The sequence below is a fragment of the Anopheles arabiensis genome, chromosome 3 (genome assembly GCF_016920715.1).
Source record: "Anopheles arabiensis isolate DONGOLA chromosome 3, AaraD3, whole genome shotgun sequence".
Classification (NCBI taxonomy): domain Eukaryota; kingdom Metazoa; phylum Arthropoda; class Insecta; order Diptera; family Culicidae; genus Anopheles; species Anopheles arabiensis.
This window is the reverse complement of record NC_053518.1, coordinates 56841589-56862319: the sequence shown is the minus strand read 5'-3', so window position 1 is coordinate 56862319 and position 20731 is coordinate 56841589. Positions and strand designations below refer to the sequence as shown.

Below are 20731 nucleotides of genomic sequence, written 5' to 3'. Positions count from 1 at the left end.
GGAATTGTAAGCGCCGCTTCTAACATATCACAGAATGCAGAATTTAAAGCATTATCACAAGCCCATATCGATCCTGGAACTGATCATAACCACGTACCGGTCCTGGAACCTATTATTTACTCATACTGGTCCTGGAACTGATCATAAACCCATACCGGTCCTGGAAACTATCATGAACTCAAACCGGTCTTGGAACTGATCATGAACCCATGAACCCAGGAACTGTTGCCGAAATCCCCATTTCATTCTGGCTAATTTTGCAGTTCGTATCGCCTTTTTTGGACTTGCGTGAGAGCTTTTCCTATGCAATTTCCATTTACATTTCAGCAACTTCCTATAGTTCTAGGATGAATAATCGTTTGCTTTTCCAGAAGATACAAGTTTAATAATGACGTTTTAAATAATTTTTGTTCTTCATACACCAATAATTCGACAGCTTTTAATTTACGAAAAAAAAATCTTTTCAGAGAGATTTTCAATTTCAATAGCAATCACTTAAAACGTAGCACTTCAAAAATTTAGACCCCTATAATCGATCAACGGACTGCTCCAGGCTCGTCTTAGTCCTTAGATATGTATGCGAAGTAGATGTGTACACTCTAATTTATGAATAAATTTAGAGCTTTTTGTGCTTGTTTTCGCTTTATGAGCTTATTATAATTATAGTGTTGGTGGGTAGAGGCTGTAAGAGCTCGCCAACAATTACATCCACTTTCATTCGATAATGGAATCGTACACTCGTGTTCTGCTAAACCATTGTTTAATTATTCATGTATTCACCTTCCCCGTAGTACATGGTCCATAAAGAAAAGTTCATCCCTCTCTGAAAGTAGACATATAATATGATCCATCATGAAACCTACACCGCTCAGTACCGTTTCTTAGCCGCACGCGAGTACATTGCAATCATGAACATTTCACCTGCGCCGGGAATATTTCAACCCAAGCCGGTTCGTGTTTCGCAGCTACCGCGCTATCGAAACCGCCAACAAAACAGAACAACCTTCGGCAAAGCCAAGGGAATTGGTCAGCTCGTGTGGGATGCTGTACGCGATACGTTCTACGACTTTGCGTCCATGTCCAAAATCCATGGCATGTACTATCTGCAGCGACAGGTTACAACCGGATTCGTGCGACTGCTTTGGATCGCCATCATTGTAGCCTTTTTCGTCTTCGGCATCGTACTGATCTACCTGCTGTGGCAGAAGTTTGTCGATTCGCCGACGCGTATGACGATTGCGTCCGAGATGAAGATCGTACAAGTTCCCTTTCCCGGCATAACCCTGTGCCATCCCCAGAGTGTGGTCGACTATAAGGCGGAACGATTCATAGAAAAGATGTGAGGAGGAATGAAGCTGCTCGGAAAATGTGACACAGGAGGGCTAATTCTATACTTGCTGGCTTAATGTTTCTCCGCACATCTAGCAAACTGCCTCTCGGTGCGACGAAAGAATCGGTGCTCAAAAATCTACCTTCGCTGGGCTATTTCACCGAGCATCAGTGGACCTTTCCCAGGCCGCAAGACTTGCGGATGATTGACAACGTGCTGCAGCTGAACAACTACACCATCGAGCAGGCCATCGATGAGCTGGGCATGATTTGTGAGGATTTCATACTGGTGTGCTACTGGGCGGGCAAGCAGTTCCCCTGCTTTTCCAAACACGCATTCCTCGGGTGGATAGGTTCCACGAGCCATTACGGTGCGTGCTGCTCCTTCAACTATCACCCCAACGTGCGCGGAAACAAGGACCCGTTCGTTGTCAATACGTACGGCATGCACGGGGGCCTGAGCGTCATCGGCACCGGCTACCCGCAGGCATCGGACGGCAAATCTGGGGCACTCTACTCGGAAGGCTTTATGGTGAGCATCACGATTGCTGCCCGTGATTCAATTACTAATCTAATCAACTAAATACCAACAAAAACTAGCTCATGATACACCATCCGCACGATTTCGCCGTCGAGGCGTCTCCACTTACCTTGATACGCTTGGGTAAGGAGACGTTCGTTAATGTTCTACCGACGGACTCGCGCTGCTCGGAGCAGGTCCTAGCACTACCGCAAAGCCAGCGAGATTGTATCGTCGGGAGCGACTTCACTCCGCCGATCGAAAGGTACCGCCAGCCAGCATGCACGCTCGAATGCTTGCGGAACGAGGTGCACCGAAAGTGCGGATGCCATCCGTTCCATCTGCCCCGACCGATGGTCGGTCGTAATGGGCAGGGTATTAGAAACTGCACTGTCTACGATTCGATGTGTTTTGTAGAAAATTACTGTGAGTTTATGCGAACAACAAATCACCAAAATCAACTTTAAACAGCTAATACTGTTTTTCCTTTTCACTCACGACAAGATATGTTTAAAAGATTGCAATGCAATTGCCTACCGTCGTGCAGTGATGTGACTTACAAAACGGCCTCGATTGTTTCCAACTTTTCTGCCTACAACTTTTCGATTAATCCGTTTTAGTGAGTACTTGGCCGTGAAATACGCGATGCAGTGCCGCATCATTGAACGTATGTGGTTTTTCACTCTCTCAATTCTAGTAAAGAAACGAATCTCACCGATTTTGAGTTCATTTTCCACATCTTTATGAGCAATCAGGTCGTGGCAGCCAACAGAAGAATTGTCGTTGTGTCGTGGATTTCGCTTCTGTGTAAGTATTAAGCATTGGCAACGTTTTTTGAATCCATTCGGAGCACCTTCAGACCCATACGGCTGGCAAAACATATTACAAACTAAAACAACAACAGCAGTCAAAATGAGTGTCCGAATGTCGGGTCTGCATGGCTACTACGATCGGATACAAAAATCGCTATCGTTATCTGAAGTATACCATCCCAGGTTGAGAAGCATGTTGACTGTATTTTTGTGTATTTTTTTTTCTTTCTACAGCCAATCTTGGTGGAGCATTCAGCTTGTGTCTTGGCATTAGCGTTCTCTCCTTGTTTGAAGTGTTGTTTTTCTCTATTTTTCGTTTGAGAAAAAGGTATCATAAACTAAAGCAGCGCCAGGAGCAGCAGATCAAGCTTGTTGCTCCCTTCGCACGGTTGCAGAAATTTTGAACTCAGGGATTTGTTTCGTGACGGTCTTAATACAATGTTTTGTTTGTTTGTTTGTTATTTTGCAAATAATGATTCAACAGTTTTTGTTTATGTTTTGATTGTACTGGTATTAACTTTTATTTTGTGTTACAATTTTCGTCGTGGTAAGAAATTATACCAGCAAAATTCATGCATCGCACCAATGCTACTAATTTCACACTACACATTTTATATGATGAGGTAGAAGCATTTATCATTGCATATCGATTAACAATTCTTCTTGCTTGGAAAGAAACACAAACGAACATACTTTGTAGTGATTGTTGTGTGGTGTTGTAATTTTTATTGTTGAATAATTTGTTTTACGTCTGTCTACGTAACTACATGCTTTCACGTCACTAACAAACTAGTTTAAAAAAAATTATAATCCTAAACTAAACGATCGATTTCCGGTACGGAAGTTTAAGCTGTGAAAATCAAAATAAGGACCAGTGATGTGTACAACGGCTAGCTAGAATATCTTCGGCAGTTGCAAGCTCTCTGACCTTTTCCATGGGACATCAGCTATCAAACACATCCCCCTATGGGTGTTTTAATTTTGTGCTGCAAGGTGCACCAACATGTTTTTATTATCGTCCATTTGGTTCAGTTTCGATTTCCAATTTGTAGGGATTTATTTTTTTTTTTGCAAATAGTTCTTTTTTTTCATGCACATCGCATACTAAAACTAATGAAGTACACCAATTAAGATTTCGGTTTTAGTTTTTTGTTTTGCTTTTGGTTTCTGGTTGCCTACAGTAATGAATAGGTTTGGATTTAAATAAATTATCCAAATCAGGATACGCTTTTCTCACTAACACGGCTCGCTAGTTTTTTTTTTTTTTTCATTTCTTCGCGTACAAAACTTCTCCTAACTTATCGTTGCCGTCTTAAATCGTCGTTGCAATTATTCTCTCAAATCGCTCACTGGTATCTTCATACGATCAAGACATTATTAGAACAATGGAACAATGGCCAGCAAAACACAAAATTTTGTGCAAAATTGATCCATTATTCATGCCACTGGCAGTGGGGCGAGGATTGACACTTGATGGTAGGTATGTCGTCTACAGCAGCATTGCTTCAAAACCCTTTTCACACATTACCCTTACTGTGTTTGTTGTAAGGTGCCGTTTTTTAGATTTCTTCACTCAGTTCTCTTCTTCACTCTTACGTAAAATGTCGACATTCAAGATGCAATAAATAGTGATGGGGTGTGATCGGATCCGTATGCTGTTACTGAAAGAAAAGTGTGTAAAAAGTAAATAAAAACAAACCGTGATTAGAACAGTGCATTGAAATCATGAACAGGCGCCTGCATCCGTTATCAGCGGACTGATTGTCTGCCTCGTTAACTTCATTTATAATCCAAAACTAAGTTGCTGTCTCGTTATTCAAGGTCAAGGTCATTCAGCGACAATCACATGGTGTTGGGTTATACGCTTGATACTCACATAATACTTTCAATAGCCAAGCTGCTAGCAACGCGCACGCTTCTTGCCGATAGAAGGAAAACGTGCGATAGCGTGAGATGGTGTAGGCTGATTTTCTTTTCTTCCTCGTTGTAGCGGTATACCCCCCTCCCGAAATAGATCACACGACAGCAAACATCTTTCGGTTGTTGTTTTGTTGTTTGTTTAATAAGACCGAATGGCTGGCGGCACGGTAGCACATTCCTCGCTGAGCGTTTCGTCAATGACCGGACGGTAGTCGATGGTGACGTTACCGGTGGCTGGATCGATCCACGTCAGCGTATGTTTACGCCAGTGCTCTTCCACCGGCTTCTTCTGCTGTCCCTCGAGCGGCTTGCTAAAGTCCTGTTGTGGCGAAAACACGAGAGAAAAAGGAACAAATTGTAAGAAAACATTACGTCGCAGATAAAAAAAAAAGTGTAAAAACAAAACAAACATCATGCGTCGGTAACACCCAATTTCTACCGGTGGTGAAATTCGTGTGTTGTGACGACATCATGTCTCATTTTCACCGATAACAAATACCGGTATGGAAGGTGTAATCACGAACCAAATGAAATGCGTCTTATGATAACGTAATAAAATGTTTTAACCTTTGAGTACATGCAGGGATTTTACTTGGTTAATAATTAATTTAAATATTCGATTATGACTTTCGGTTGACTTTTACACTTTTCGATGAGCGCCATCGTTACGTTTCAATCAACCGCATATTGGCTTTTTTTTATGTGTTTACTTACGTATTCGTCGACACGTTGTTTGTAGTCCTCACGAGCATGGGCACCGCGCGATTCCTTGCGGTTTTCAGCAGCGACGATGGTCATGTTTGCGTTCAGCAGCAAATTCTGCAGCTCAAGCGTTTCCACCAGATCCGAGTTCCACACCAGTGACCTGTCCGACACTTTCACGTCCTTGATGGTCTTGTAGATATCGCCCATCTTGCGCACGCCCTCCTGGAGAGTTTTCTCCTCGCGGAAAACGGCAGCATGCGTCTGCATAGTCTTCTGCATATTCAAACGCAGCGTCGAGGTCGGCACCTGTCCATCGGCGTTACGCACCCAGTCCAAGTTGGCGACCGATGCTTCGCCCGCATTCGGCTTCAGATCCTGCACCTTCTCTCCTGGACGATTCTCCTCTGCGATCGTTTTGGCGCAGGCACGACCGAACACCACGAGATCGAGCAGCGAATTGGCACCGAGACGATTGGCACCGTGCACCGAGGAGCAAGCGGCCTCACCGCACGCGTACAATCCAGGCACAACACGATCGGCACCATTTTCCGTGGTCAGCACCTGGCCCTTGTAGTTCGTCGGTACGCCACCCATATTGTAATGCACGGTCGGCAGTACGGGAATGGGTTCGCGGGTTACATCAACGCCGGCGAAAATCATTGCCGTCTCCGAAATGCCCGGCAGGCGCTGGGCCAGCTGCTCTGGGGGCAGATGGTGCAGCTGCAGGTAGACATGATCCTTCTCCGGGCCGCAACCGCGTCCCTCGCGGATTTCGATCGTCATCGAGCGGGACACAACGTCACGCGAGGCCAAATCCTTCGCCACCGGGGCGTAGCGCTCCATGAACCGTTCACCCTGCGAGTTTATCAGATAGCCACCCTCACCGCGGCAGCCCTCCGTGATCAGGCAACCGGCACCGTAGATGCCCGTCGGATGGAACTGCACAAACTCCAAATCCTCCGAGGGCAGTCCAGCGCGCGCCACCATGGCCGTACCGTCGCCGGTGCAGGTATGCGCCGAGGTGCAGGAGAAGTACGCACGACCGTACCCACCAGTAGCCAGCACCGTGTTCTTCGCACGGAAGCGATGAATGCTACCATCCTCCAGGTTCATCGCAATCACACCGACACACTCGCCGTTCTGCATCAACAAGTCCATGGCGAAGTATTCGATGAAGTAGTTGCAGTCGTAGCTGAGCGACTGGCCGTACAGCGTGTGCAGCAGCGAGTGGCCGGTACGATCCGCAACGCAACAGCAGCGATGCGCCTGTCCACCCTTACCGTACTTCAAGCTCTGTCCTCCGAAGGCACGCTGGTAAATCTTGCCATCGGGCGTGCGGGAGAACGGCATACCATAGTTTTCCAGCTCAATGACCGCTTTCGGCGCCTCGCGCGTCATGTAGTGGATGGCATCCTGGTCTCCCAACCAGTCGGAGCCCTTCACCGTATCGTACATGTGCCACTTCCAGTCGTCCTCCTCCATATTGCCCAGCGCGGCATTGATGCCACCCTGGGCGGCGACGGTGTGGGAACGGGTAGGGAACAGCTTCGTAATAACGGCAGTCTTGAATCCTTCCGCAACCAGTCCAAAAGCGGCACGCAGTCCTGCACCGCCGGCCCCAACAACGACCGCATCGTAGGTATGGTCAACGACGGGATACTCTCGCGAAATGGCATCCGGGTTCGATTTTGCATTATTCTGTCCAACGGTGAAATGCAGGTTGCGCTGTGACGTACCAGCAGTCAAGCCTCGAACCTACGCGTAAAATGATATCGAAACATAAGCACGAAATTAATAAAAATAAGCACACCAGTGTACTTGGATTATCAAAACAGCCAGCACCAGACCGAAGATAACACAACTCACATAACCTACAAACGAATCGAGAAACGGAATGATCTGGATTGTTTTAGTTGGCTTTGCCACCTCGGGTACAGGTGTACGGGTACATCAACTGGAGAATGCGAAATTTATTTTAACAACCTCTACAATAGATACGCGTCGAGCACGTTTTCCTTCAGATTCGAATAGATCGCTAATTATTTATCTAAACTTATTACATAACGGCGGGCGCCGACCGCACAAGTTTGTAACAACCATTATTCTGTGTTGCGAAATTTGCACAACGTTGTGTAATCCATCTCATGCACAAGAGTAAATCGCACTTGGAACCGTCTCGCGCACGGAAAACGGCCCACATTTCCACTGTGTCCGGTGGTGTAGTTGGTAAACTTTTCACTCCATTCAAACTACTTTCACTTACCGCTGAAAGCGCGTTCTTGGCAAGCACCGTTGGAAGTCGAATCATTCCACTCATCTTGCACCAACTCACAGATGATTGAGAAGTAAATTCACACTGCCAGCGAAAGGAAAACTGCTAATTTTATCTTCCCACTCCAACGCACGACTTCGTGTGCGATTTTTTTGACACCGGGAATCGGAAAAATACGACAGAAGAACCTGTCACACTAAGGCTGTCGCGCGGTCATATTGGAAGACAGCTGCCAATAACAACATGACACCCAAGAAAGCCAATCCTTGCAGATAAAGTATAGTAAAATTTATTAAAAAGTTTTATTTTTATTGAGAAGCTTTCCAATCACAACAATTGCAGCAAATTTGAAAAATAATTAAATTAAAAATCTTGATGTATCTCTAGTGTCACCACGATCGAACAAACCAGTTTGACAGCAAGGAAGCGTTTCCGTTTGGTGTCACACGAGCGTTTGAAGCGTCTCGCCGAACGACGATTCGACTGTTTGTTATTTTGTTTATCTTTACAGATGTTTTCTTTCTTTTAGCGCACCCAAATACCATTGAGCAGCAAAATTTGTTAAAATGTTGTGTTCGAATAATGCCAGATTCCATTCAAACAATCAAGCGCCAGTACATAATAACAATATTCGTACTTTTCTTGTGAGTTGCGAAAAGGAAAACATCAGTACGCGCTGCAGTCCCGTACCTCCGAACCGGCCGACCAGTATTCTTCTTCCAATCTGATCGTCCTTTACTCATCGGACTTAGTGACGAAGCTCGTCACTTCGCTGCTCGTTGCGTAGTGGATCGGACTAACCTCGCAGGCGCGCTCACCCGTAGTAGCTCATTCATAAGTGTCGTTGCGGTGCATCAAGTCGGCTGTTGTTTGTGGCTGATCGAGTAGCATCCAGTCTCGTATCGGGGAAAAAACACAATAAAAGCCTCCACTATGGCTAACGAACCTAAAGTGAATCTTGAAAAGCTGTTTGAGCTAGATCCGTACCTTAAATCGCACGAGCAAGAAATTCGGCGCAGGTAAGCTTAACCGGTTCCATTCATCTGGAGCAGCAAATGCGTACGCGCCGGTAATACAACACCCGGTGGCTCAGGAAAAGTGTAGTGTGTCGGCTAAACCGGACGCGGCTGTGTAATATGAAACCGAGCGGATAAGCTCAGCTTTTGGCTTCAAATCTCTCATCGCCAAAGGTTGTGTTGTCCAAGAAAGCGAGAGATTTTTCTTCCTAAGCCATCCATCTAATGAATGTCACGCCAAGGTCATTGCCGTTCAGGACGGGCAGAGGCAGTAGCGTCGGGCCGGCAAGTGCCTATGCGGATGCGATCTTAGAATGCGTGCATTCACGTAGATAAGGACAGCATGATACGAAGAAGTTCAACTGACGGTCATCGTCTATCAGCTGTTAAGAAGATTAGTAGCTTTGTTCAAAACAGAGCACAGAACGAGGGACGAAATACAGCCATTTGTGTGAACTTGTTTAATTAAACGTCGACTGCACTCAATAATCAAATGGCATTCTTTATCTCTTTTGGCTGCTTACTTAAGAAACACCGAATTCCGTGGATGGATCAAGCGTTTGAACGACCTAGAAGGTGGCCTGAATGAGTTCACCCAGGGCTACAAATATTTTGGTTTGCACATCGCCCAGGACAATAGTGTTGTAGCGCGCGAATGGGCTCCCGGTGCCAAGGAGGTGTATCTAACTGGAGATTTCAGTGAGTAAAACGATATTATTTTTTTTCGTTGAATGTTTTTCGCATTAAAATGTAAAATATGACACTTGTAGAATTCTCCCCCTATTGACGACCTCTACACGCGCGTTGGTTCTCGTTTAGCATTTCCCAAGATGTCTCCTCTAATCGATTCTGATCTGATAAACATGACCCGACACTATCACAGGTTATACTAAATCATGTCATTTAGTCATTAGTACACAATAGTGAAACCTATGGAGTAATCCAAAAGCAAAACAAATATTATTGCATGCATGCTATTATCAATCTTACGGTTAAGGATCCATGCAGAACCGTTTGCGAATGCATTTTCCTTCAACCTTCATTTGATCTTGTGTAATATTTGTACTTCTTATCCCACTGATGGAAAGAATATTTGGCGCATTGCTCAACAATAAAATGCATTTCATTTGCTTTTAATTTTCTAATGCTTTTAGTGCTAGATATTTTCTCACTTGTACTTTCTTCTCCCGCAGATAACTGGCAATGGTTGGCCACGCCGTACGAAAAACTAGCCTTCGGCAAATGGGAGCTGAAGATCCCACCGAACCCGGACGGTTCCTGCGCTATCAAACATTTGTCCGAGATCAAAGTGATCATTCGCAAGCAGGACGGTGCGCTGGTGGATCGCCTATCGCCATGGGCTAAGTATGTAGTGCCACCGCCGAAAGAGCTGGGGGTTAATTTTCAGCAACGTGTTTGGCACCCGCCGGCGCATGAAAAGTATATGTTCCGCCACCGGAAGCCTAGCCGGCCCCGGGCACTGCGTATCTACGAGTGTCACGTTGGCATCGCAACGGAGGAGTACGGCGTGGGAACGTATCGCAACTTTGCCGACAACATCATTCCGCGCATTGCCAAGCTGGGCTACAACACCATACAGCTGATGGCCATCATGGAGCACGCGTACTACGCTAGCTTTGGGTATCAGGTTACGAGCTTCTTTGCTGCCTCGAGCCGGTACGGTACGCCGGACGAGTTGAAGTATATGGTGGATAAGGCACACGAGCACGGCATCTTTGTGCTGCTCGACGTGGTTCATTCGCATGCGAGCAAAAATACGCAGGACGGGCTGAATCAATTCGATGGCACGAATGCTTGCTACTTCCACGACGGATCTCGCGGTGAGCATCCGACGTGGGGTAGCCGGCTTTTCAATTATTCGGAGTAAGTAGCGGTTTTTGGTGTGGCTCCTTCTGTTTCCCTTCTTTCTAATGTTACCTCAATTTTTCCGTCCGCAGATACGAAGTGCTTCGGTTCCTGCTTTCGAACCTTCGCTGGTGGCGCGACGAGTACAACTTTGATGGATATCGTTTTGACGGTGTCACCTCCATGCTGTACCACTCGCGAGGTGGAGAAGGGTTCTCCGGTGATTACAACGAATACTTTGGGCTTAACGTCGACACGGAAGCCCTCATCTATCTGGCAATCGCCAACTACTTCCTGCACGAGATGGATCCGAACGTTATTACGATTGCCGAGGACGTGAGCGGCATGCCGACGCTCTGTCGTCCAACGGAGGAGGGCGGCATTGGGTTTGACTACCGTCTAGCCATGGCCATTCCGGACAAATGGATCCAGTTGCTGAAGACGAAAAGCGACGAAGAGTGGAACATTGGCAACATTGTGCACACGCTCACGAATCGCCGATGGAAGGAAAGCACGGTGGCGTACGCGGAATCACACGATCAGGCACTGGTTGGCGATAAAACGATCGCTTTCTGGCTGATGGACAAAGAGATGTACACGCACATGTCGGTCGTGTCCGATCCAAGCCTTATCATTGACCGTGGCATTGCGCTGCACAAAATGATTCGGCTGATCACGCACAGCCTGGGCGGGGAGGCTTATCTGAACTTCATAGGCAACGAGTTCGGCCATCCCGAGTGGTTAGATTTTCCGCGCGTTGGCAACAACGATTCGTATCACTATGCGCGCCGGCAGTGGCATTTGGTGGACGATCAGCTGCTGAAATACCGTTTCCTGAACGAATTCGACCGCGCGATGCAGCACGCTGAGGAGAAGTACCACTGGCTCGACTGCCTGCCGGCGTACGTTAGCTGGAAGCACGAGGATGATAAGGTGATCGCGTTCGAGCGCAACAATCTGCTGTTTTTGTTCAACTTTCACTCCACCAAAAGCTTCACGGATTATCGCATCGGCGTGGAGCTGGCCGGTAAGTATCGCGTTGTGCTTAGCTCCGACGACGCCGAGTTTGGTGGGTTCAATCGTATCGATAAGAATGTCGAGCATCACACATTCCCAGAGGGTTGGGCCGGGCGCCGGAATCATATCCAACTGTATCTGCCCTGCAGAACCGCCTGCATTCTTGCCCCACAGTAGATTGCAGCGCGCGCTTAAACTGGGCATTATGGGAAACGTTCATCTGGACAGTAGAAAGCGTTATCTATCTGCCGTTTGGCAGTATAGACTGATTGGTTTTAGTTAGCTTTGGAGCCCTTGGTTGTTCATATCACTGATACAGTGGCTATACTATAGTCTAAAAATAGAATCAAAAGAGAGCAAAATAAAATAAGCATGCATTGAAAGTGAACATTTTTTATTCTTTCGTAAAAACCGTTCCCCGCACAGATCAAACTGAAAGTGTTGGTGTTTTAAGTTTCCCGTTTTTATTCCAGTGTCTACGAAAACCTCATACATAACTTATCCTCCGTTTAAGCTTATCCTTTAAAGCACTGTTTAAGTATTGACTTTATCTCGCAAAGCGTTTTTACTTATTTTACTCTGTGTTGTTTTTGATAATCTATTACCAAAAACAGAAGGTTCGTACAGTGGACATACCCCGGCGTACAAGTATGCATCGCACAAAGCACGTTGTGTACACATTTTGGCAAACTAAAACAAACATACCGTGATCTCGTGACGACAACAACAATACTGTCCCCTCAGCATAGGAAGTTGAAATCACGGTTTTAAACAGATGTACCGCATGCAAAAGATAATGGGGGGAATAATGATCAGCTTATGTTGAGACGATAAAAAAGCAATAGAACAGATAGTCGATTTCGTCTCACGATTTTCGTTATTAAATAACTTCAAGCATTTGCTTCTGAAGCTTAAGGCCCTATCATTCGATCGAACCAGAGGGCTCATGTGTTTCATGCAACTGTACACACGTGCTTTGCTCTGTGTGTGTGTGTGTGATTTTCTTTTCTTTTCATTTCGGAAATATGCCATATTTGCGGGTTATTTTCTGGTTACGCTTTTGTTTAATAATACTAGCATTACTTGGCGTCCTTTCCAGTGCTGTCTAGCCCGCTGTGTTTACCGCACACTTCCATCTAATTCTAGATTCGCATGAACACGACCCTCTCTTGATCTCTTAAAAATCTAAAGCAAATGCCTACATACTATCAAAGATACTGGTGGTGCTGGTTGTTCTGCCTGTTTTGTACATTCGCATACAAAGTAATCGGGGGATTATGTTAACAACAAAACTTACTTTAATTTGCAAACTTATTGTTGACTATTAGACTATAAGCTGTTATGAATGACATGCTGTCAAAATAGTGGTAAAAGCTATATAGTTTGACGGAAAGTATCGGAAAATATACATCGACATACGCGCTTAAAACAGATATCGTGAACATGTTTTAACATAACCATACACAAAAGGTTCAACCTTCCAACCATACAATGCTGAATGAATGTGTCTAACGAAAATTCACTAAAATATAGATGCGGCATTATTTGTTTCTTACAGCAATGGCGCCTTCTGGCTAGTATTCTGGCTGCGCTAGTTTTTTGTCATAGTGGTTTGATCACAAGCCAGAAGAAGTTTCTTTTGAATTCTTTTGTAATCATTAAAAAAAATATCGTGACATTTTCTCTTCCGGGGTTTTGTTTATGTTTCACAATAATATAATTAAACCACCCATCAAATTACATTGTGCATTTGGAGATGCTTATAATGACTCAACCAGGACGAAGGGTCACAATTTGCTGCACCTGTTTACAGGAGGGCCATTTATGATTATTTTATTCATAATTCTTTTTGATCATTGTTTCAAATAGGAGCAGAATAAGAAGGTATGTGTAGCTGTGTAAGCCCCCTGGTACGCAACAATTTGTGTTATGTGTACGTGAGCTTATGTCACCGGTAGCATCATAAAGTGGGAATATCTTACCATCCTTATTTTAACCCGCACTTGCAAAAACTTTCTCTGAAACATGTTCTAAAATTCGGAAAGCATCGTCTATTTCCTTTTCCGTTAGCAAACGATTAACCGTTAATCGAATACTTGGCCTTGGGCAATGCTTTTCCATGGTTTCCAAATACTCTGCCGCTATCACCGCTAAACCGTTGTCGATGCACTGAAATGACCAGACCAGAAAGAGTTTATTGTATTATTAAAAAAAAGCATTTCACTTAATGTAATTGCTTTTTACCTCAGTAGAAATCTCGTCCAGAAGCATCTTTTCATGCGCCCAGCTTTCATGTTTGTGTTTTAGATATAAATGCTTCACTGGAGATAGTGGATCACCTCTTGATTGGAAGTGTTTCAGTTGAGAAAGTTTGCTAAAACACGCAATTAAGAAGGATAAATATTTTCACAGACCATTGCATACAACCACGGAACACTACTTTTTTTAAATTTAAAATACTTACTTTGAAACCATTCGACAGCGTTCTCTTAGTTCGACGAATATTCGTGGGTTGCTTTCGAATCGATCCAGCGCACTGATGGCAGCCTGTGCAAGCAAGGGTGGTAGTGAGGCAGAGAAACAATACCCTAATCCGGAGAGCCGCTGATGCTCCACGATGAACGAGGAACCAGCACAAAAGCCACCGATCGTTGCGGCTGACCATTCCAGCCCAGCCGACACCAAATCAACCTCCGTTTTCTGAAGCCGTGTAACACGAGCATACATTAATCCATGGCCTTTTTAGTTCATGTTACCCGACGCTTGGGGATCGGATTACCCAGGCTATACTTACATCGACATTGCAGTGCTCAATCAACCCACGTCCACTATCTCCCAACACACCGAAAGATATGCTTTCATCCAAGAAAAAGCGTAGTTTGTAACGAGCACGTAATTCCACCAACCGAGGCAGGGGGCAAACCTCACCCGTGTTCATATAGATGGCTTCGGCTACCAGAAAACGTCGCGTCTTTTTAGCTTTTGCCGGATTACGCTTGTCTTCAATCTGTTGCTTTTGAAGCAATCGCTCCAAATCGTCCATATCGTTGTGTTTGTAGTAAAAAATCTTGCTTCGTGAAGCGTCCAATCCTTTTTGAATAGCAAAATTAACACACTCGTCACTGTAAACAAAAAAAAAAAAGCGATTAAAAACCCCGTCAGCAATAAAAGTAGAGCCGCAATCATTCGATTTAGTACATACACGAAAATCAAATCTCCCCTCTTCGAATAGGCCGGTATTGCGCTAGCTATAGTGGAAAACGCGTACGAATACACTACAGCTTCCTCCACGTTCATAAATTTCGCCAACCGTTCTTCGAGCTCGAGATGCACATCGACTGTACCGTAGAATCCGCGCGGACCGCAAGAACCGACACCGTACTTTCGCAAGCTCTTTATCGCCGCTTGCTTAATGTCTTCGTCCTCAGCCAGCCCGAGATAGTTGTGTGTGGCCATGTTGATGCACTCTTTGCCATTTACATTCACCATTTTACCGACTGGTCCCTCGACAATCTTTGTTTTCAGCGCTGGATGGTCCTGTGGTACCTCTGCCACGAGTGGTTCCGGTGTCCACCGTGCAAGAATTTCCTCTTCGGACATGGGCATCTTCTTTGTCGTGCGTTTGTAAAACACTATCCATATTACTCCCAATGCCAGCAAGGCCTCCAATGTCAATTCGAACGGCGAGGACTGAAATTGAATTGAAAACAACATTAGACCAATCGGGTAGATACACCACAATAGCAGATTTAATAAAGCATTATTACCTTCTGAAGAATGTCGTAAATTTCATTGATTATGTACGGTGTGTTAACCATTTTGTGCGTTGTTCCAATACTGGTTACTTGACCCGCAATTGGTTGTGAGACCCGTTGTTAGCTAACAACCAGCACTCCGGGTTAAATATCCACCGCGTAACACAGCGATTTCAGTACGGACGCTTGGTAGAAGATGTCTGGAATGGAATATTTAAACAAAAATGCACGGATTAAAAGATATGTACAAGTAGTACAGCAGGAAAAAAAAGCCAACTGAAGAGCATTCAAGATCAACATCAGACTATGTCAATTAGCGTCATTTAGTCAGAGATGACGACGGTGGTGTGTGTACCAACAACAAGCAATGCAAATTTACTTTGTGTACAATGAATGCCAGAGCATCGTAAGTATAGGAACCGGTGGATGCTATTGGACGTCCGTATTCGGTGGTAAATATGATGGCAGACTTAACATAGCCACACATTTAAGCAACACATAGCAAAGACGTAAATATAGGAAGGGTGTCTAATCTTAATGGCTGATTAATTTCGACGTCAAGTGACGTAACATAGTAAAGAAGTTCCCCCTGCTTGCACGAATGTGCAGCAACTTCCCAATCTGAATCACTATGTAACACATCATGCAATAAACCGTCCCCCCCTTTTATCAGCGGGATAAAAGAATGCGATACGTTATCAATACAAAAAAAAAGAATATAAAAATTTATGGCATCACAGTGCACTACTAAACTCACACCATCGCAATCAGCGAAACTGGCAATACAATTGAATGTGTCTGTTTAGAGAATAATAAATTTAAATGTTAAATCACTACCATCATTTATTTGAGAGAAGGTTTTTAGACTGTTACCGGTACATTAGCCAACCCAATTGTTCGGATTTGTGCCTATGATACTGCATCGCGTGAGCCGGATAACATCGATAGGGGTTCATCGTGTTGTTCATCGCAAACATGTAAATATACACAGGAAGTGGTCAGACCTCGGCAAACTCGTGACATGATGTTGTACTGTTGAATGTTCTATTTTACATTTTAATCGCATTTTTAATTCGATCAGCTTTACAGAGTAAGTCGGCTTTTTTGGCTCAGAAAATGCAGCTCATTATCAAACAGCAAAAAAAAGTCAGTTACCCGCTCTTGGGTGATCGTAATGGCATTCGGGTTAGTTTCTATTAACCACTGTATCATACACAATTGCTAAATAGATACACAAAATGTGGTTGAATATATATTTGTTAGTACTTTTACCATCGGAACCAGTTTTTCACATAAAATCTGTAACATTGTAGGTAACCCCCGTATGTTTTTTTTTTACATATCCATCACTAGACATAACACCTTCTCAAGGTGCAAGTGCTAAACAGCAACAGCTCAGACCAAGCTACGGTTCGATTCGTTAGCAAATGTCCGTTGCGACATGTGGTAATTGGAAGTCATAAAATATGGACAACAACCACAGAATACCACAATAAAATCCTCTTTCTACATTTCGGCTCTAAGCAATATTGGAATCATTGTTGAAACAATCTGCACAATAAACAAGCATTTGTTACAACGTTGGATAAATTAAATTATTTTACTTATTTGTCATGAAAACATTTGCTCCTTTTCGTCGGTTGTTCGTCAGGCGATATTGGCGAAGTGCTTAGAAAGAACGGCGTCGCTTCATTTAGAAAGCATTCCCTAAAGCATGTTTGGAGCGAAGCGCTTCATTACAGATTTGATCATATCACACTCCTTCATATGATTAAACGTTCGTTAAGATATATCTATTCCATTTAGGCCTATTTGTCGCTGTACAAATACAATCAGACATTCTCTTGAAATTCAACTCATTTATGGTCATGTATTTTTAACCAGAAGATTGGAAACTATAGATAGCATATGACACACAGTGACGAAAGTATGTTAACTTTCTTTGTCACTATGTAACCACCAATCAAGGTTCAATAATCAAACCAAACAAAGCAAAATATTGTTCGCTCCCTTAATTTACCATCAACGTGAATCGCTTTTAGTTAGTTGCTATTCGTGGTGCGTTCGTCGTAAATCCGGGCCACGCAAGTAGACGCGCGTTACTAAAATGAAGCGGGAGAAAGTTTCGAACAGTTTGCAACGAAATCGGTATTGCATGAACGGTTCGACAAAACAAACTTATTTATATTGTTTCTCAAGATATGCTGCCATTTTCACGGTTAGAACTAAAAACACAACAGTATCGCTTCATTTAGAAAGCATTCTCGAAAGCGTCCTTGGGCATTCATTTTTTAGGTATTTCACAATGTTCGAAATGCACGATGTTTACGGTTTTGCAGAATGTTTTCACTCGTTTTTAATCGCCAGCCCACTCGAAATAAGTTAAATGCTGGTACGATATTCAAATGAAAAAAAAACTTCCAATCTCTACCCTTGGTTTATCTTTGAGGTCAGCCCGCCCGAAGGCTTGCCCATGGAGCTTTCTAGACGGGGTGTTGTAATATTCAGTTTGGGGCACCGGCTGGAAGCAGAGACAGGTGTATTCGTAAAACTGTACGCCTGTTCCCTCTCGTGCAAATGTGACTCATTTCCACCAATCGGGACTCATGCAGATAAGCACGTGAAGCGTTCGTTCGCTCGTACATTTCCACATAGAGCGGCCCCTCTGCGAACTTGTACGGCTTCTTTCGATGAGCTGCTTTTTGGACGTATTATGGGCCCATCCTGGTGTGGTTAATGCCGTCTAAATTTAAAGTTACATTGCCTTTTCTTCAACCTTTCGCTGCTTCATGTTACACCCGCTGGTGGGCCTCTTTTTCGATAAGCAAGTTTTTCCTTTTAAATTCAAGGGCACTTAATTGGCGAATGCGAACACTTCTTCACATCATCCGATCCGAGGGGGGAATGATTCACCAAATAATCCAAAACTGATAACACATCACATTACCACGCGCCACACGTTCGGTCCCGCTCTATTGCGGTCACACGTTTACCGGGTCCCCCTCCTGATTTCACTGCCGAACAACTCTACGGAACCCGTGCGAGCGAGCATGCAAGCAAATCGTTCTAGTAGATTCCTGCCCGCCCATGAATGAATCAAAAAATCGTTATTATACTGTATATTCTAAATTCCATCCAGTCACACACAATCAAAACTTCGATTGCGGTCACGCACCGCTCACACCATAATATTCTACTGCAGTGTTTTATCCACTTGGTCGACCGAAGAAAAAAAAAGACACGTAAACCTGCACACCCGGTTATGCTAGTGCCGATAAATATCTGGTCTTACCCAGTACTGTTGAAAACTAGCATTTACTAGCGAGACCGTGATTCTTTTCACGTTTTCCGCCACAAGAGATGTTTTACGCTAGCATCTGGTGAAAATATGCACGACCTTTTTTTACCACAGCTCCGCGCCCGAAGAAGAAATTGCTAAGCGGTGTCACATCAGCGGAGTCGGGCCTGAAACTACCCGGTGAGCAGAATTTTGACACGGCACGTCATTTCCTAAGGTAGCGGTCACAGCTCCAGCGTGAGTTTGATGAGTTTTGATGTAAATGAAGGCCACTCAAGACCAAGGTCTGCGTGCAGTATTATCGTTTATTTTTATTGATCTTTTGATAAATTACGCTCATTCAAGGAAATGATTTTGTCAACTTTAATTTTTGAACACTTAAATAAACATTTTATTCTTCTTTATTTTGTCTCAATTTAAACAAACATGTACAGGTATTCCCCGATATACGCCATAATCGATATACAGTCTGTTCCCGAGTTACGCGGTTTCTGCGTTCCCAACGAATCCGCGTAACTCGAATATCCGCGTAAGTCGAATTTCACATTTTTTGACTAAAATTCTATTGATTACTCCGAGTTTTTGATTAAATATAGTACTTTTATACACTTTATCATTTATTTGTAATGATTCGTGCAGAAAATTCTAATATTTCTGGCTTTTAAGCGGTTTCAATTTGTTAGCAAAAATGCAATTTATACCGATCTTGAAGCAAATTGTATTGATTTGACAGTTAATCTGTCAAATTAAGAAAACCGCGTATCTCCGAATCCGCGTAAGTCGAGAACCGTGTAACTCGGGAACAGACTGTACGTGATTTCGCTATACAGGCGGTCCCCGAGATACACGGTTAATGGGGACCGAAATCGGCCGCAAAATACCGCGTATCTCGAATTTCCGTGTCGAATCTTGTGATTTCCAGCCAAAATATCACTAATTTTCGTGCAATTTTGCAAGTAGGGGGTGGTTTTAGCCACCAAATTAATTATTTCATATGTTTCTAATGAATTGTACAGTTTTAAACCGTTTGAAATGGTATCCCAAGTAGCACAATCCTGTTAAGAAACCGTTAAAAGTATGCCTAAAAGTATTACTTTTAGCTTTCCATACAGCAGTAATTTCAGGGCTTAAAACACTGCGTAACGCTTTCCTGGCTTCGTCAATGCTTCGTTAAAAATTAAAATTTTGCCGGTATTTTTAACGAAAAATGTCAAACTCAACGAACAAATCGACAGAGATGGCTGTATTGCTCTGTCTCATTCTATATGTATTTTATAGATCTTCGTTAAGTTACAACAGAAGGTTTTAATATTTCATGGAATAAATGCATAAATTCACCACAAATACTTTTATTCGACATTTCATCGTTTTGTCACTGCATATTGTCACTGTATCACATACGTTTCTTTCATTCCATGGGTTTCTTCCATAATATCAGCATGGAGGTCAGCTGCAGCAGTCGACGAAAAACATGATGTCCAAACGCTATCCAAATCAAATATGCTGCGGAATATAAAACTTATGTAGCTCATGTAAAGATATTGGTAATATCAATACTCTGACCTGTTATAAAATCACGATGAGACACAAATTAAACAATAGCTGATAGAAATTGTCGCAGATGCTTGGTTTTGTTGCCATCTACACGCAAGCTACACGCACGAAGCTTGACGAACTTTTTGACATAAGAAATGGAGGCGCCATGTACGTGACCATATACAGTATGTCTCAAAAGTTATCGTCATCAAGAGCATATTATTTTGCCCAAGAAAATATACATTTTTTTGAAAAAAAATCTCATTTGCAAATATTGCATACCCTTTATCAAACTTTCACATGTATTATTGAAAATATTAATTTTTTTTAAATTCTTTTTTTATTATCACCGCAGATTCAAACAGAGGAATAAAAGAAAACACATAGTTTTCAAACAGTTAATAAAAAAAAAGTTTGATGTAAAAATAAATACGCATTATTACATAAATAAGAATGAAAAATGATTTTCCGAATATTGAATAAATTGGAAATGGTGTAGATAAAATTTGAAAAACACTGTGTGTTATGTTAACCCGAATCGAAAAAAACGAGTGTAACGGAATACGTCGTTATGATGTAACGCTGGGAAATGTCATATTCTCTTAAGAAACTCTATTTGATTATTAAAGGCTTTAAAAAACTGTTAATAATCAAATAGAGTTTCTTAAGGCTACTTGGGATTTTA

General features: G+C 43.3%; 4 protein-coding genes across 4 annotated transcripts; 2 read left to right on the top strand and 2 right to left on the bottom strand.

The window, feature by feature from the left end:
* Positions 1-684: 684 nt before the first annotated feature.
* LOC120904570 (sodium channel protein Nach-like) lies at positions 685-3465 on the top strand. Its single transcript, XM_040314661.1, has 6 exons — positions 685-1339; positions 1426-1861; positions 1930-2275; positions 2354-2468; positions 2547-2656; positions 2896-3465. The coding sequence occupies exons 1-6, from the start codon at positions 843-845 to the stop codon at positions 3063-3065; spliced, it is 1674 nt and encodes a 557-aa protein (XP_040170595.1). The 5' UTR covers positions 685-842; the 3' UTR covers positions 3066-3465.
* A 169-nt stretch (positions 3466-3634) lies between these two features.
* Positions 3635-7712, bottom strand: LOC120904569 (succinate dehydrogenase [ubiquinone] flavoprotein subunit, mitochondrial). Its single transcript, XM_040314660.1, has 4 exons — positions 7550-7712; positions 5296-7041; positions 4538-4900; positions 3635-4322 (listed from the first exon to the last, which is right to left on the bottom strand). The coding sequence occupies exons 1-3, from the start codon at positions 7601-7603 to the stop codon at positions 4721-4723; spliced, it is 1980 nt and encodes a 659-aa protein (XP_040170594.1). The 5' UTR covers positions 7604-7712; the 3' UTR covers positions 3635-4322; positions 4538-4720.
* Positions 7713-8060: 348 nt separating this feature from the next.
* Positions 8061-11845, top strand: LOC120904567 (1,4-alpha-glucan-branching enzyme). The gene is made up of 4 exons (XM_040314659.1): positions 8061-8577; positions 9104-9273; positions 9768-10458; positions 10533-11845. Exons 1-4 carry the CDS (start codon positions 8492-8494, stop codon positions 11632-11634), a joined length of 2049 nt encoding a protein of 682 aa, XP_040170593.1. The 5' UTR covers positions 8061-8491; the 3' UTR covers positions 11635-11845.
* Positions 11846-11904: 59 nt separating this feature from the next.
* Positions 11905-18689, bottom strand: LOC120904571 (serine palmitoyltransferase 1). The gene is made up of 7 exons (XM_040314662.1): positions 18505-18689; positions 15225-15412; positions 14660-15147; positions 14252-14579; positions 13922-14157; positions 13702-13831; positions 11905-13626 (listed from the first exon to the last, which is right to left on the bottom strand). Exons 2-7 carry the CDS (start codon positions 15273-15275, stop codon positions 13450-13452), a joined length of 1410 nt encoding a protein of 469 aa, XP_040170596.1. The 5' UTR covers positions 15276-15412; positions 18505-18689; the 3' UTR covers positions 11905-13449.
* Between the last annotated feature and the right edge of the window lie 2042 nt (positions 18690-20731).